At 39.1% G+C, this 16,414-nt stretch overlaps 4 protein-coding genes across 4 annotated transcripts; 2 read left to right on the top strand and 2 right to left on the bottom strand.

Annotated features, from left to right (window-relative positions):
* Positions 1–1,303: 1,303 nt before the first annotated feature.
* On the top strand, positions 1,304–5,510 carry LOC128859023 (ATP-binding cassette sub-family F member 2). The gene is made up of 5 exons (XM_054095685.1): positions 1,304–1,555; positions 2,584–3,324; positions 3,391–3,896; positions 3,999–4,535; positions 4,600–5,510. The coding sequence occupies exons 2-5, from the start codon at positions 2,649–2,651 to the stop codon at positions 4,720–4,722; spliced, it is 1,842 nt and encodes a 613-aa protein (XP_053951660.1). The 5' UTR covers positions 1,304–1,555; positions 2,584–2,648; the 3' UTR covers positions 4,723–5,510.
* Positions 5,511–5,610: 100 nt separating this feature from the next.
* On the bottom strand, positions 5,611–7,167 carry LOC128859026 (uncharacterized). The gene is made up of 2 exons (XM_054095688.1): positions 7,023–7,167; positions 5,611–6,961 (listed from the first exon to the last, which is right to left on the bottom strand). The coding sequence occupies exons 1-2, from the start codon at positions 7,103–7,105 to the stop codon at positions 6,085–6,087; spliced, it is 960 nt and encodes a 319-aa protein (XP_053951663.1). The 5' UTR covers positions 7,106–7,167; the 3' UTR covers positions 5,611–6,084.
* A 1,167-nt stretch (positions 7,168–8,334) lies between these two features.
* LOC128859025 (T-complex protein 1 subunit zeta) lies at positions 8,335–11,034 on the bottom strand. The gene is made up of 2 exons (XM_054095687.1): positions 10,745–11,034; positions 8,335–10,073 (listed from the first exon to the last, which is right to left on the bottom strand). The coding sequence occupies exons 1-2, from the start codon at positions 10,879–10,881 to the stop codon at positions 8,615–8,617; spliced, it is 1,596 nt and encodes a 531-aa protein (XP_053951662.1). The 5' UTR covers positions 10,882–11,034; the 3' UTR covers positions 8,335–8,614.
* Positions 11,035–11,165: 131 nt separating this feature from the next.
* LOC128859024 (basic proline-rich protein-like) lies at positions 11,166–13,996 on the top strand. The gene is made up of 2 exons (XM_054095686.1): positions 11,166–12,251; positions 12,311–13,996. Exons 1-2 carry the CDS (start codon positions 11,429–11,431, stop codon positions 13,087–13,089), a joined length of 1,602 nt encoding a protein of 533 aa, XP_053951661.1. The 5' UTR covers positions 11,166–11,428; the 3' UTR covers positions 13,090–13,996.
* Positions 13,997–16,414: the final 2,418 nt, after the last annotated feature.

The following is a 16,414-nucleotide window of genomic DNA, read 5'->3' as shown; positions in this document are numbered from 1 at the left end:
GCAAAAGAAGCAAGTTAAGATGTGTTCAGCTTCGCTTACACCATTGTATATACCCCAAAAAGCTGTGTTTAGCGGGCTTTACGCGAAAATACAATTACGCGATGACACCTACAGCGCCGGAAACTTCCATATTCGGTAACTTGACGCGGTTTTTTTCCTTTTCAGCTACAACAAAGAACTTCAGACTGTAAGCAGGTTTATGTTGTTTTTTCACGTTATTTTTCAACGAGTGCCAAAAGTGGCGACACAAATTTTTCATCGCTATTCTGTTTGGACATACAGTGTCGTTGAACTAAATGGCTTTTCATTAATTTGGTATATTTTATTACATTTCGCCAAAATATTTGGACTAGAGCCTATTTATGTTGCAATTTCAAACGGAAAACATAAACACAAAAACAAAATGGTTAATGGCGCTATTTTTAATTCTTAATGATAGTACTTTTGAATAATTTAATTGAGTTTGTATTATTATAAGTTGAAATGAATATTATTGATGAAATTAAAACTAAATGCTGTATTAATTACAGATTTAGACATATTTGGATATGGGACACTTTCTGCAAATTCTCCCTTAATAAACTAAGGAAATATTATCCCATGTTTTCAACGGCAATCGTTCATTGCCAACAAACTCTCAAGGGCAATGAAAGTTGCAAGTCATAAATAAAAAATAAATTAAAAAGTATCAATAAAATAGAATTTTGGAAAGATTAAAGAAATCTCATGTTTCTTTCAACCGTTTCACAAAGAAAAACATATCGCTGAGAGAGAGGTATTACTATTAGATCAGAAAATTACAGTTCATTAAATTAACATTATTATATTTATCGAACGAGAATCTTAATAAGAATTACTTCCCATCATAATGTGTTAACGTTTCATGTTAAAAACCATTGCACATCCCTATCATATATTTCATAATACATTATTTTAATATATCCTTTAATAAAAACCTCGGTTTCAAAGCGGTTTTTTGTTTTTGCAGCAGCATAAATAATTCCCATACATATACCGGGAAGGCTCCTGAAGTGATAGTCATTGGCCGGATATAAATCCGGTCATTCCGGTTACGTAGAACCGACTGCCGTGGGAATGTTTAGTTTTTTTTGTTCCGTTTGTTTCAAAAAACCTAATTGCAAAAACAAAAAAAATACATGTGAACCTTGCTTTTATACTACTGCTATCACCTTATCTAGTTTCGTTCGTTAATAGTAACTAAATACAACTCTGCACAAGTGCCACGACAATCAGCACTGAACACATATAACAAAATGGCACAACCGCAAAATGGCCACACAGTCACAGCTGCGTACTTATATGTGTTTCAGTGTGTCCTCTGTGGGTTTTCGATTTTCGATTTTCGGTTTTTGGTTTTTCGTTCTCGGTTACTAATTCTGCATGGTCGTGATTTCGCTGTTGTCGGGGGCATTTTTCAACACGTGAAAAATTTAGCCATAAACGGTATTTAAAAACTATATTGGCAATATTCAAACCAGGCAAGAACCTAAATAGCTACAGTGGAATATAAAATATTCAACAGAAAATTACTTTGGTAGGTATTCAAGTGAACACGTTTTTCTATAGAAACCTAGCAGGTAGCAGCATTGGCGTTTAAAACGAATGCACAATTATGAAATGAACTGAAAGAATAAATTAGTGATATATTGCTATGCGCTGGCGCTACCCCATCACCTTCCCGCCAACGTCTCGGGTTCCTTGGTGACGACGTACGTATCATTATTGAATTTTCACGGACAGCATGCGCGTTACTTTTTTCGGGACTCTACAACGTTGCGATGTAACGTTATAAAAGCAGTTTATTCGAAAGTTATTTGTCAATACATATATGCATACATACAAACATAGGTTTTTCAGTAGGGAGTTGCACATTTCAGTTGCTGTAATTTTCCATCACAACGTAATCAAAATTTTATAACATACCCGTATGTATCCGCCGCCGATGCGTCTTTGTTTCTGGGTTTTTGCGTATTGCTTTATCGCTCATTTAGCGTCACTTTCTTTCTGCTTCTAGTAGCAGTGACGGCTTGCGCACATGTGCCTTCTATAGGTAAACTTGTTAACATGGCCGAGTTGAGTACAAAAAATTATCGACAAGTGCGTATGTTTGATGCTACGACAGCCAACTGTTTAAATCGACCGCTTTGTTTATAAGCTGGAAAGTGGTATAGTAGTGAAGTTTTAAGAACGCCACCAAATGTGTCGCATTTAAGAAGGGATAAGCTCTTAAGTTAAGCATAGTCTGGGCAAGTGCTCGGATATTGTTACATGTTTCGTTTGACTGATTGGCTGACGTTGCTGGAAAAGTCATCAAGCTCAGTCTATTTACACTAGCAAATAGTAGACGTGGAAGTATAGATTACAACAGAATAAGTTGCACAGTGCGTTCCATGCGTCTGAAAGGGATTAACTTGAAGCAATTTCGTGCTTTCTTTTTTCAACTGGTTTATACTTTAAAATAACGTGAAATCCACTTCTGTATTATTTTGTCAAAACTTGATATTGATGTCCAAATTTTTAACGAAAGTATTACATTTTTTTCTTATTCACATTCTACCACAGCGAAAATAATTGTCACTATAGAAATCATTAACTCAGCGACAAATTTGTTAAAAGTTTAAACGAAAATGCCTTCCGACGCTAAGAAACGCGATGCGCAGCGCAAAAAGGACGCGCGTAACAAGAAAATCCAACAAATCTCATCGTCCAAGAAGCCAACACAAAACGGCACCAATGGCACGCCAGAACGCGAAATGACCGAAGAGGAGAAGCTTTGTGCCAAGCTAGAAGAAGAAGCACGCATCAGTGCAGAGGCACGCTCCTGTACCGGCTCGTTAGCAGTGCATCCACGTTCTCGTGATGTCAAAATCGCCAACTTCTCCATCACTTTCTTTGGCTCTGAGCTGTTGCAGGACACAATGCTCGAATTGAATTGTGGACGTCGTTATGGTGTCATTGGCTTAAACGGTTGCGGTAAATCTTCATTGCTCGCAGTTTTGGGTAATCGTGAGGTGCCTATACCCGATCACATTGATATTTTCCACTTGACGCGCGAAATTCCAGCGTCCACAAAAACTGCGCTTCAATGCGTTATGGAGGTGGATGAGGAGCGTATTAAATTGGAAAAACTAGCCGAAGAACTCGCAATGAGCGAAGAAGATGACGCTCAGGAACAATTGATCGATATCTATGAACGATTGGACGATATGTCGGCCGACCAGGCTGAGGCGAAGGCGGCACGCATCCTGCATGGTCTTGGTTTTGACAAGGATATGCAACAGAAGCAAGCCAAGGACTTCTCTGGTAAATTTCTGACCGCTTATTCCTAACAACAAAACTTTACTAATTAATTAATCATTTTAATTTCAGGTGGTTGGCGTATGCGTATCGCTCTTGCACGCGCTCTTTTCGTCAAGCCACATCTATTGCTTTTGGATGAACCGACTAATCACTTGGATTTGGATGCCTGTGTATGGCTCGAGGAGGAGTTGAAGGAGTATAAGCGAATTCTTGTGCTCATTTCGCATTCACAAGATTTCCTTAACGGTGTTTGCACAAACATCATACACATGACCAAGAAGCGTCTCAAATACTACACTGGTAATTATGAGGCATTCGTACGCACACGCATGGAATTGTTGGAGAATCAGATGAAACAATACAATTGGGAACAGGATCAAATCTCGCACATGAAAAACTATATAGCACGATTTGGCCACGGTTCGGCTAAGTTAGCACGACAGGCGCAGTCTAAGGAGAAGACGCTTGCTAAGATGGTAGCACAAGGCTTAACCGAAAAAGTGACCGATGATAAGGTGTTGAATTTCTATTTCCCCTCTTGCGGCACTGTGCCGCCACCGGTGATTATGGTGCAGGTAAGTGTTGTTTGCACAGCGCTGCGTATTTGAATGAATCATGCACCTTCCCTCTCGCTCTATTCGTTCAATCCTTACACTTATCGTTTCTATGTATTGTAGAATGTCAGTTTCCGTTACAACGAAAACACGCCATGGATCTATAAAAATTTGGAATTCGGCATTGATTTGGACACACGATTGGCTTTGGTCGGACCCAATGGCGCGGGCAAATCTACTCTGTTGAAGCTTTTGTACGGTGATTTGGTGCCCACTTCTGGAATGATTCGTAAAAATTCTCATTTGCGTATTGCCCGCTATCATCAGCATTTGCACGAATTGCTTGATTTAGATGCCAGCCCGCTGGAGTATATGATGCGTGAGTTTCCCGACGTAAAGGAGAAAGAGGAGATGCGTAAGATCATTGGGCGATATGGTCTGACGGGTCGTCAGCAAGTATGTCCGATAAGACAATTGTCGGATGGTCAACGTTGTCGTGTTGTGTTTGCTTGGTTAGCCTGGCAAGTGCCTCATCTTCTGTTACTTGATGAACCTACAAATCACTTGGATATGGAAACAATCGATGCGCTGGCCGATGCCATCAACGACTTTGATGGAGGCATGGTCTTGGTTAGTCACGATTTCCGACTGATTAATCAGGTGAGTGATTAGTAAAAAATTGCTAAAAAATACTAATTGCTTATATAAATTTTTTTAACAACAGGTTGCCGAAGAAATTTGGGTGTGCGAAAATGAAACTGTCACGAAATGGAAAGGCAACATTTTGGACTACAAAGATCATTTGAAGAACAAAATTAGCAATGAAAACGAGCGAAAGAAAAAGTAAATCAAGCAAGCACACACTACACACACAAAAGAAAATACATATAATCTTACAACATTTTTAAGTGGCAGGCCAAGCTAATTTCAGTTTATTTAAACATTAGAAAAACAACATAAATGGTTAAATGATGTAGGTGAAACGCAACAGAAAAACCTAAGAACATCAAACAACTAAAACATAAACAAAGGAATTAATGCGATATTGAAGTTCAGCATTACGAATAATAAAAAAAATAAGGCTAGGGTAACTTGAATATTAGCAGAACTTAACAAATTTCCGCGTAACAGAACGACATTTGTGATTGATTGTTTAAGTAATTTATTATTCACTTAATATCTACTCTATATGCTATGCTACAAATAATAAATATTGTGAATGTACTATAAACCATCCGGTCCAAAAGATGGTAGTACCGAAGCTCCTCGGAATACCTTTTATTTCAATTAGAATACTGAGAATTTCAAGGTGGAAAAATAGAAATTGTATTTGTGGTGAAATTAGTAAAGCGTTTACTTTTCAAACCCTAATAAACCATATGTGTACGTTTATTCAAATAGTGATTATTTACTTTTTTACTTTTTACCTGCAAAAATTAAGTTTGCTCTAATGTGAACAAAAATTTTTAGGTTACATAATAGAAGGTGAATTTCTTTATATTCGGATAATAGAAATCAATTTAATAAAATTATATTTAATCGGCAATAGAAGAAGAAACGTATGCCAAAAGCTTCAGTAAAACATTCATCACACCGATTGAAATGAAATAAAATTTACAGGTATTCCTACACAAATTATGGTGTTTTATTAAAAAACAATCGTTTAAACTGGACTGAATTAAACATCGCTAGCTACAGAATTAAACATAACTTTGCGCTGTCAACGTAGTAAAAATCGCCGGTCGTCTTCGTCTAGCTTATCTAACGGTAGGCCCAGGAAATTTGCTGTTTTGACGGATTGAGTCCAGAGGGAGGGGGTATACAGGCTTCTTGAGTATACAGGCTTTGGACCTGTCTAAGATGAGGTCGTGAGTTTTAGATTTTAATTTAATTCGGCTGGCACGAAAGGTGTCAACACCTTGTAACAACAAAAAACATTCCCCGTTCATGTACCCCTGCTGCTGGAGTGCCAGTTTTTGGCCGTATAAATAGTAAATCCGGGTCGTTCCGGTAACGTATAACCGACTGTTGGAAGATTTTATTTATGATGTTAAGCTGCTGCTTGGTGTACCGATTGTGCTAAAATTCATACACTTATATGTTGATTTTCGTAAATGTTTATTAAAATACTATATATATGTTCAAGAACCTATATACATATGCACTTACTAAATTACCATAAACAAATTTCTTATCCCTACTATTCCACTCAATACTTTTCTTGTAATTTCTCGCATATGCACTGCGCCACATGCTGATGTGCCTCATTGAGCGCATTAAATTTTCCCATAAACTGTTCCAACATCACTTTGAAATCTGCCGTCCGGCATTCCTTCCAGGACAGCACTATTTCCGCTAGCTCCCACTTCATTTGTAACGGCACATAGGTGCCTGTGCTGTAGTGATTGCCACCAGCAGCTGCGAGTGGCGAGCCAGTTTCCGCCTCTCGATCATCCTCAAGATCGGCTAAGCGCTCATAATACTCAATTAACTTAATATGTGAGGGCGACTGTCGAGCTGGTGGCAAATTTAACGCCATCAGCAATAACAAACGTAATATTTCCACACGACGTAACAAATCCGAATACAATTCATGCTGTTTGCGTTCACAAATGTTATCGACTATATCATCGAGTTGCTGTAGAGCGCAGAGAAAATCTCTTTGTTCTAAAGCGGCATGCGCTGTTTGCTCCAATTCGAATATTCGATGCGCAGGTGAGGCGAAACTACTGCAACCATCGTAGTGAGGCTGCAGCGGTGACATTTCGCGAATTATAGCTGCTTTTAAGACGGTGTCATCGGCGCAACGTTCTAATGCTTGACAGTAGCAACGCAGCGCGCCCTCCTTGCACTCGCCGCCACTCGAGCGGAGTTGTAACGCAGCGTTAGTGTTGTGTGCGCGCATGAAAGCACGAGCTGCTTTCAAATAGGCTTGGCATTCATTTACCACATTGCCTGCGGAAAGCTCACATTTGGCCACGCCTAAGTGGCACATAGCGGCATACTGAAAAATGCCAGCTTCTTCGAAACAGGTCGCCAAACGGCCGAACTCCTCTAGCACCTCAGTGACATTAGGCGCAAAGCGTCTGTAGTGCGGGAATATACATTTTTAGTTCTTGTTAAGAATATTTATGTTCGTAAACTTACTTGAATACGATTCTATCAAACTTTTTCAGCTTATTCGAAACCCTTAAATACTGATCAATTAATTTTTGCGGATAATTATCCATTCTATTTGAACAACACCAAAGAATATAGGCTAAATTGTACCAGCTGCCAAGCTGTGTTTAGTCAACCTCACAGCTGTGCTCATGCGTTACAGCATACAGTTATGAACGAAAGTATTGGTACAGCAATTTACTTCCACTTTAACATTTATTTATATATTTTTATTTTATTTTTTTAAGCTTACATCATAATAGAATTATTAGTAAACTCAAGCAAACGTAGTGCTAGAGGCAGAGGCACTTTGACATTATTTTTTGTTCACTTATGAAGTGATTTTTAGTTACAGAAAACCTCGCAGACACAAGGACAAATTATCAATCATATTCCATCTAACTCATTTTTTTATCTGTTATATTTAATTAAGCCACTTAATCTCAACGCAACATAACATTGTAGTTGCGGGGAACTTAGGATTCTACGTGTGAAACACAAAACGAATGACGTCAGCATATCTGTCAACTGCGCTCAGAGCCGAATAACGGTCTGCAAGGTAGTACACTTCTAAAAATCTTTTCACCATGAAATCACAGCGAAAGTTAAGGAATATTCGTCCCACACGTTTCCACGACAGTCGGTTCTACGTTACCGAAACGACCCGGATTTATATCCGGCCAAGGACTGTCACTCCAGTAGCAATCCCCGTATGTAAATATGGGGAATGTTTATGCTGCTACAACAACAAAAACAACAGAATATTCGTCCAATAACGGTCCGGAGAGCATTGCATAAGGATAACTGCAATTCTCGCGGGAATAGACGCAAACCTCTTATTTCAAAAACGAAGCAAGAGAAGCGTTTAACCTATGCTAAGGACTACCTCAGCAAGACAAGTGGCTTTTGAGGCAATGTACTCTCTGATGAAAGCAAATTCAACATCTTCCAATCGCATGACCGCACTGGAAAAACAGATCCGTAGAATTGGTTTCATCGATGCCAGATGGCATCCAGCAAAAAAAGGTTGGCCACAAAATATTGATATGTTTATATTTCATTATTGTTTTTTTAATCTTTTAATAAATTGTGCCAATAGACAGACAATATCATCCTCTAGCTTGCAATATCTGGAGAATAGAAGATCTGTCTATACATACTCTAGTCTTTAAGATTGCAATATCATAGGCTGAGTAAATGGAATTGAGAAACACAGCCACAAAGTAAATGAATAAATTTTATACCACTCCCAAATTTTGCCCCGAATTAGACCATTGTACAAAGTAGTACTCAACATCCATTTAAATTATACGCCAGAAGAGTGATTTTTATTAGTTCAATACAAAAGTATTCAAGAAGTATTAGTAGCTGAGGTGTATTATAAGTCATCATGGCTTAAGCGGGTCTAATACATTTCAAAATTAAATCATCAAATGTTTGTAGTCAAAGTCACATAACATCTACTTGCAGTCGTACATTTTTTAAGAAATAATACATTTAGTGATAAGTAATTTATATAAGAGAAGCAAATGCGGGTAGTTTTCATTGAGACTTCGAATGTGAATTTCTGACAAATGGGACTAACCCTTGAGACTTGTCATGCCGGCGCGCATTACTTCATCGACCAGCAATAAATTACTGGCAATAACTGAACAGGAGTTCAATATCTGTTTCTTTACCAGGTAATTATCGTATACGCTCATATCCGCGGGCTTCATTGGCTCACCTGTTGACAAATCTAAGCCAACCGGTTCTGGATTCAGACGGTCCTCCTCTGTTAACTTAACAATCGTATCTTGCGCATCGTAGCCACTGTTAATTGCCAAATTCTTTGGGACAACTAGTAAAGATTCAGCAAATGCCTGTATACCTAAACGGACTTTGCCCTTCACAGTGTCCTTGTATTTCATGAGTTGATTATAAGCTCGTACTTCAAATGCACCAGCACCCGGAATTACGCACTTGTCCACAAGAGCATTGTTGATGGCACGTAAACCATCACGGATCGCATCCTTGATTTGTAAAATAGTGTGTTTATTGGGACCCTTAATTAAAATGGTCACCGATTGTGGATTCTTACAATCTTCCACAAAGGTGTACTTGTTTTCACCGAGTACATGCTCGTAAACAACACCAGCATACCCTAAATTGGATTCTTCCAAATCGTCAAAGGAATTCATGGCAGTGCCACCACATGCCAAAGCCAAACGCTCCATATTTCTGCGCTTAGCGCGACGTAGAGCCATAATACCCTCTTTGGCCAAAGCATCCAGCGACATGGGGTCAATTCCTTTCTGGTTGATGACAACAAATGTCTTTTCAGTGCCATCGCAAAGTTTACGCTTCAATTCAATGATTTTCTGAACGCGCTGATCAATGAACTCACGTTCGGCACGTACAAATTTCTCGCGCTCTTCAGCAGTTTTGTAGAAGAAGCCGGAGTTCACTTCCGACTTCTCATACTCCAATGAGACGTTGCAAGTAAGGATATATGCGTTTTCCAAACGTTTTGGCATATCAGGATGGCGGGTTCCGTGATCCATGACAATACCACGAATTAGAGAAGTATCCGTGGCAGTCTTGTGCTGCATCTCCATCAGCTCGACCATGTGTAAATCAACCGGTTTGTCTCCTTGACGTATAGCCAATACAGCATCGACGCACACTTCAGTTAAAACATCAGCTAGCGAAGGGTGCACTTTGGTGCGCAAACTAGTATTAGCAATGCCCATTAAGTTTTGCTTATTGATTTCAATTGGAATTTTTACTGATTCCAACACTTCCAAAGCTTTGTTACGCGCTTTCTCAAATCCTTCCGTTACAATACGTGGATGAAGACCTTCGGTAAGAAAGATGTCTGCCTGTTTCAAAAGTTCGCCAATAAGCAAAACGGTAGAAGTGGTGCCATCACCAGTTGAATCGTCCTGAGCAGTGCTGGCGCGTGCTATCATGGAAGCAGTTGGATGTTGGATTTGCATTTCGTGTAGAAGCACATTACCATCCTTGGTGATTTTGATATCACCAGCACCGGATACTAACCTGCAAAATCAGAAAAAAGCCTTGAAATTTAATCTGCCACTAATATCCTTAATGTTATATACTCGTATTTAAAATTAAGGTCATGATATAGGTATTTCCAAATTCTTCAGTTATTGTTACGAACAGACAGCAAATAATTTATTAGCACTACGAATTAAAAAAAAAAAATAGAAAAACATTTCTTTTGCGCAAGCTTTATAAGAAAACCGAAGGCGTAACTCAAATTTCGAGGAAAAATATTCTTAGTTAGATATATAAATTAAATTTTCTTAGGCAGATTCAAGTAATAATCAATGAAATAATAAAACAAAGTCTGTAAAAATAAAATAAGTCAGTTTTACTCTTCAAAGTCCTATGTAAGTATTGTCGTTTTGATTTACCTAATTATTAAGTAAGACTGATATTAATCCATAATTTTCTTTAGCTGAAGCTTTATAACGAATTTTACGAAAATACTCAAATTTGCAGGCTGCATGCGCTTATAAAAAAAGAAGTTATTGGCCGCCTGATGACAAATCGCTTTACCACATAACCTCAATATTCTTCACTATAGGCGGCGTCATATGGCCATATGAACCAAAAATATCACTTTTCTCTTAAAAAAAAAGTATAACCACACAAAATAAACGAATATCTGAAAGAAAATAACTAAAATAATGTCTAGCACTTACATTTTCATTGTTCCTTTTGGGCCCAAGTTAGTCCGCATCACATCCTGCAAGCCTTTGGCAGCTGAGATGTTAATAGCCAACGCCTGGGCGGCACGTGCGAATTCCGCCTTTGGATTTAACAAACTGATCGACGCCATGCTAAATAATACAATTTATTTATATATTTTAATTTTCGAATGCCGACTCGTAAAAATTCTATTTTCTTGCAGCACGCAGGAAAACTCGGGGAAACAATTTGCCTCAAATCACCAACACAAAACTCTACTGGAAAATGTGCAACCCATTAAGAGACGTGTGTTCAGTGCATAGCTGCTGTCAATTTATCAGTATTGCCAGTTGATAATTTTAGTAATTTCAGCAACAAAGAAACAATGTTAACCCTGAAATGCAACGTTGGGTCACGTTCCCCAAATTCTGCAACAAACCGATGATGGAGCCGTTCAGCTGTTGTGGTCCGCCGAATTGAATGAATCAGTTCAAACGAAACGAAGCAAGCGAAAACATAAATTTTTCAGTTGAGCTCTTGAGTTCGCATTCTATAAAGTCGTTGATTATTTTAGTGATTAGCAAGTATAATTATTTTGGTCCGGTATTAATACAAAGACACGCAAGCAAAATTGTGTGCAGTGAGAAGAGTACTCGAAAATAACCTGTTTTTAGGGGGAAAACCACTCCAGTGCAAAAATGGCGAGGGTGGTGAAAGTAAATTGCGCATCAGTTGTCATTTTTTCAATTTTATTGTTGAGCCACAATTTTGGATGCAGTGACGCAAAGCGTGTTTTGAGTAGCAGCAATCGTAAGACGGGAAGTGGTCGCACCAGTAGTAGTGGCCACGTGACCAAACCGAGTTATCCAACCCAAAGTGGCAGTGGTGCAAGTAATTCTCATGCGGATCTTGCCAAACTCAGCTACTCCGGTTATAATTCTGCACCGAATCGTCCAGCAGCCGGAGGTGGAAGTGGTGCCACAAATTCTCAACCGATTGGATGGAATGTGCCGAAATCGCAAGGACCACCGCCTTCCTACTCTGCTTCCAATCCTGCAGGCGGTGCACACACCAACATTCATGAGACACCTCCAGCATATCGGCCAAACAACGCCGCGCCACCAAGCTATGGCAGCGCAAACAATGTGCACACTCCCATAACCGCCACTAACACACAAGGCGTTCAGAGCTCCTATCCTGGCGCCACTTATCATTCCCCTGGCTCGCTGCCCGCTGGAGCTACCTATTATTCATCGCCTGGCCAATTACCTGCAGGAGCAACTTATCATTCACCTGGATCGATGCCAGCAGGTGGAGGCTACTATCCACCTTCTGGGCATATGCCTGCAGGAGGCGGTTACTATCCAGGTGGTGGACATATGCCAGGTGGAGGCGGTTACTATCCGGCTGGAGGCGGCGTTCCTGCAGGCGCCACTTATGTTGCTCCTGGCGCTGCATTGCCTCCGGGGGCTGTTTTATATTCATCACCTCCGCAGCAAACATCATCAGGTTTAGGATTTGGTAGGTCCCACCGAATTTTCAAAGATTAAGAATAATTAAGAAATAATAATAATTTTTAGGCTCTGGATTAGCTGCTGGTGCTATTGGTGGTGCGATCCTTGGACACGTACTTACACCCACAAATACACGAGTAGTGGAATCTGCACCGGCTCCTGCTCCTGGTCAGTCGGGTACCAATGACGACAAAATCATCATTATTAATAACGGCCCACCGGGATCGGTGACTACCACAAACGCTGGCGGCGCAACTGTAATAACCACTGGTGTTGCTGGAGAAAATGGCACACAACCAGCAGTCGCGCCCGCACCTGTCCCAGCACCAGCTGATGCCCCAATACCCAACGTACCGCTCGCACCCTTAGGTGACAACACCGCAGCTCAACCGGCAAATGGCGCACCCGAACAAGCAACACCTGCACCAGGCGCTGTGCCCACTCAAGGTGCTGCTGCCGAACAACAACCACCACCAGGTGGCATAATTTGCGTGCCAGTGCGCATTAACGAAACCGATCCAGCAGACAACAGTAAAATGATTGAAGTCGAAAAAATTGCCTGCTACCCAGCACCTCCACCACCACCGCCCGCAGCAGCTGGTGCGGAAATGAATGGCACTGCTCCGCTTATGCCGGCAGTTGGCGAAGGCAGCGCACCCTTGGCACCGCTAAGCCCTGTTACCGCTGCTTCACAGCAATTGCAAGCAGGTCCGACACAAACACCATTGATGCCCGACAACGCTTCGGTGCGAACAAGTGGTGCCGCATGGGTCAATTACGCTCACTGTGGTTCTTTGGCATCTATGCTATTGCCACTCTTGATTGCTTTTGTTGGTCTGCGTTAAACTTGCTAAACTATAAATAACATACAAAGCAAGCAGGCAAAGTTCAAAAGACGTAAAATAAGAAAAAAGTAAAAAATCAATATGCCTAATGGGCTAAAGCTAATTAAACTGTGTAAAGCAACTATTTAAAGATGTCATTGGAATGCGTATACCTCTTTTCGTAACAAATAATTGCTTATTTTTCCAATACAATTCGAATCTAACGAATCTCAGCATGTTTTACAATGCATTTGTGGTATTAAACATACATATACATATATTTTTTTGTAATTAAGTTTTGTTGAAAATTTGCAAATAGTTATCGTGACGTATTACGAGCAATAAATGCTTTAGATGTTACAAATTTTTAGTATTGTTATGTCACACTAAGTAAGTAACAAATTGGCCTGATATGGCTGCCCGTTTCAGCCCATAATTCAACCTTTGTTATGTCCAAAATGTGCGTCGAATAATCAATGCGGTTTTATGCGTATTTTTACACCTTGTGCTTCTTAACGTTTAACATAATTTGACTTGAACATGAAACTCGCGCCTTTTGCAATATTAATTAGGGAATTTTCAATATAGTGGGGGAAAAACTGAAAGGCTTGGCGCTGCTCAAAATACACAGTAACAGTTGTCTTCACACACGGATGTGCACCCGAAGTAAGCAGTAATTGACATTTTGTCTTTGCAGCTATAAAATTTAAAATCAATCAATCAATAAATTTTAAGAGATATTAAATCGCAAGTACAGATGTATATGCATGTTAAAACTAATACTCCAATACTCAAATTCAATGCTCCAATAGTCAGCATTTATGTAGATATTTTGGTAATTTGATGTAATATGCACGTAATAAGTAAAACATAATATTCAATACAATAAAACCAGCATACATACAATGCACCCTGCACTAACCGCAAATGTGTGTTTCATTTTGTTTCTGTAGATGTTGTAGTTGTAGAAGTAGGCAATGGTAATACAAACAGCTGCATAAGTTGGGGAACGTTTTAAATTATACGTTTCTAGAAAATCACTCATTAAAAATTCCTTCAATTACTATCGACCTTACCAGTCATGCAAATACATAAGATATCATCTAATTCAATAACTAATTAGAAAAAAACTACGGTCGCTGTAGTAGAGCGGCTGGTGCTTAGTACTCATACGAATGGGTTGGTTGTTTGCGCGAGCGTAGCATTAAAAAGTTGTTTCTAGCAACGGTCACGCTCCAGCGTGTAGCGAAACACCCCCTGAGTGTAATCAATCGGTTGTTGTTGTTGTAGCAGCAAAAACTTTCCCCTTACATGTACGGGGAGAGCTGCTGGAGTGGCAGTACTTGGTCGGATATATAGTAAATCCGTGGCGTTCCGGCAACGTAGAACCGACTGTCGAAGGGGGAACGTAATCAATCGGTAATAGTCGCCACATAAAGGGAAGATGCATACCCAAATTTAAAGCCGAAATTGATTCGAAGTCTATAAACATTCTTTTGTCAATCAATAAAAACTCTGGACAAAACAAGAATATTAAATTAATTTCCTAAAATAATATAAATTCAGGGTCGTACTCATATTTAAGTATTCCACCCGAATGTCATTAGTGTTGTTTAATAATCTACTAACAACTTACACTATGCAGTTCATTCGAAAGCTTGTTTAATTATTTATTAGCCTTAAAGCAACAACAATAGGAATTCGCATTGTAAGGCAAGACATATTTTGTTAGTAAACAAAACGTGGAACATGCAAATAGAAAAGCGCAACCGACAACCCAAAGTAAATAAATGTTAATGGCTGTGCATATATACACACACCATATACATATAGTTGAGTACTAAGCAGGCCTGCAGGGAAATCTACAAGTACCGAACTATGGCACCTATTCAAACATTTATGTATATGACAATCCGATCCAAAGAGTATCCCGATTTAAGTACCTAGGATGTTGGCTTAGCAAAACATGGACAAATGGCAGAGAAATTTGCTGTCGAATTGAAGCAGCGACGGAAGCTTACTTCAATTACAGGAAAGTTTTTTTCCAATAAAAGCTTGAACATGAAATTACGTCTTCGGTACCTTAAATGTTACGTTTGGTCTGAGGTTAAGAGTATGAATAGATTAGAGGCGTTTGCGATGTGGTGCAATCGGCGGATGATGGAAATATCGTGGGCAGACAAAGTTGGTAAGGAAAAAGTCTTAACGAAACTTAGAAAGGATAGAGAGCTGTTATTAATAATAAAGCGCCGTAAAACGGCATATTTTGGTCATATTATGCGGGGTCCTAAATATGAGTTGTTGCAGCTGATTGTGCTAGGCAAACGAGGAAGGAAGCAAATGTCTTGGCTACGTAAGGACTATTGGGCAGTTGGTTGAAGCAGACCGAAGCAGAGATAATTACCATACTATTATATCTAATATTTTATAGTTTTGTTAAATGTAAAAAAGAAGAAAGAATTATTTATCACATTTGTTTTAAAATTAATAAACAATTTATTCTGTATTAAGAATTTGCAAATAAAGAAGGAGTGAATATGGAATAATGGCGAGTTCGTGTTGATCCGAGTTGCTGCGCTGCATTCTTTTCAATAGTTCAGAGTTACATAGTACTATATTCGGTGGATGGAAACTAGTATGCTCTGCGTACCTCTCTTTCAGCGTACCTGTACTCAGCATATTTTTATCCAAAGGGTCTTTCAAAAGTGACGCCTAGTTGTCAGTAGTGAATAATTCATAACGATACCTTTTTCCATGTCATCTTTGGTATTTGTCAAGGTGACAGGTGCACAATTTTGTACCCGGAACACCTCGTTAAAATTATTGAAACTTATTATAAAAATGGTCGGTCTTTCTCGACAATTCAAAGGTTGGTGAACAAATTTCAAGAAACTGATTCTGTCGATGATAGAAAAAGGCCTAGCAATAATACAAATAATTTTCAAAAATTACAGTCTGGGAGTAAACTAACAATGATTCCAGAGCTGAAACACAACATGCGATCGAGGTTACTGAACTCAATGCGATAATGTGTGATCGATTCCTTGTAAATTTTAATTCTCATATGACAGCCTGTAGATGTCTGGGTTCATGGTGGGCATTTGACAATGATGTAATTTTTCACATATAATTATTAAGAGCCGTATTTTGAATAAAAATAGTGAAACCTGAAAGAATCTATATTTTTACATGTTTTATTTTGAAACAACATCTGAAAGATCCTTTATGACTTACAAAATCTTAAGCTTGCTCTGGATGCACAAATTTCAGTTTTGTTTTTGTTTCTTTTTTAAATAATTATTTTCTATTTAATAGATTTAATAATTTACATTTAATTATCATTCGT

Source organism: Anastrepha ludens, chromosome 3 (genome assembly GCF_028408465.1).
Source record: "Anastrepha ludens isolate Willacy chromosome 3, idAnaLude1.1, whole genome shotgun sequence".
NCBI classification, from domain to species: domain Eukaryota; kingdom Metazoa; phylum Arthropoda; class Insecta; order Diptera; family Tephritidae; genus Anastrepha; species Anastrepha ludens.
Note: the sequence above shows the minus strand (reverse complement) of the source record. Positions and strands in the feature narration are given on the sequence as shown.

Bases quoted from the DNA above. Each gene is read 5' to 3' on its own strand.
- LOC128859023 (XM_054095685.1), top strand. From the start codon at position 2,649: ATGCCTTCCGACGCTAAGAAACGCGATGCGCAGCGCAAAAAGGACGCG. The intron at 3,325-3,390 runs GTAAATTTCTGA...TTTTAATTTCAG, and splicing joins GCAAGCCAAGGACTTCTCTG to GTGGTTGGCGTATGCGTATC. The intron at 3,897-3,998 runs GTAAGTGTTGTT...TATGTATTGTAG, and splicing joins CACCGGTGATTATGGTGCAG to AATGTCAGTTTCCGTTACAA.
- LOC128859026 (XM_054095688.1), bottom strand. From the start codon at position 7,105: ATGGATAATTATCCGCAAAAATTAATTGATCAGTATTTAAGGGTTTCG. The intron at 6,962-7,022 runs GTAAGTTTACGA...CCCGCACTACAG, and splicing joins TTTGATAGAATCGTATTCAA to ACGCTTTGCGCCTAATGTCA.
- LOC128859025 (XM_054095687.1), bottom strand. From the start codon at position 10,881: ATGGCGTCGATCAGTTTGTTAAATCCAAAGGCGGAATTCGCACGTGCC. The intron at 10,074-10,744 runs GTAAGTGCTAGA...CTGATTTTGCAG, and splicing joins CCAAAAGGAACAATGAAAAT to GTTAGTATCCGGTGCTGGTG.
- LOC128859024 (XM_054095686.1), top strand. From the start codon at position 11,429: ATGGCGAGGGTGGTGAAAGTAAATTGCGCATCAGTTGTCATTTTTTCA. The intron at 12,252-12,310 runs GTAGGTCCCACC...AATAATTTTTAG, and splicing joins ATCATCAGGTTTAGGATTTG to GCTCTGGATTAGCTGCTGGT.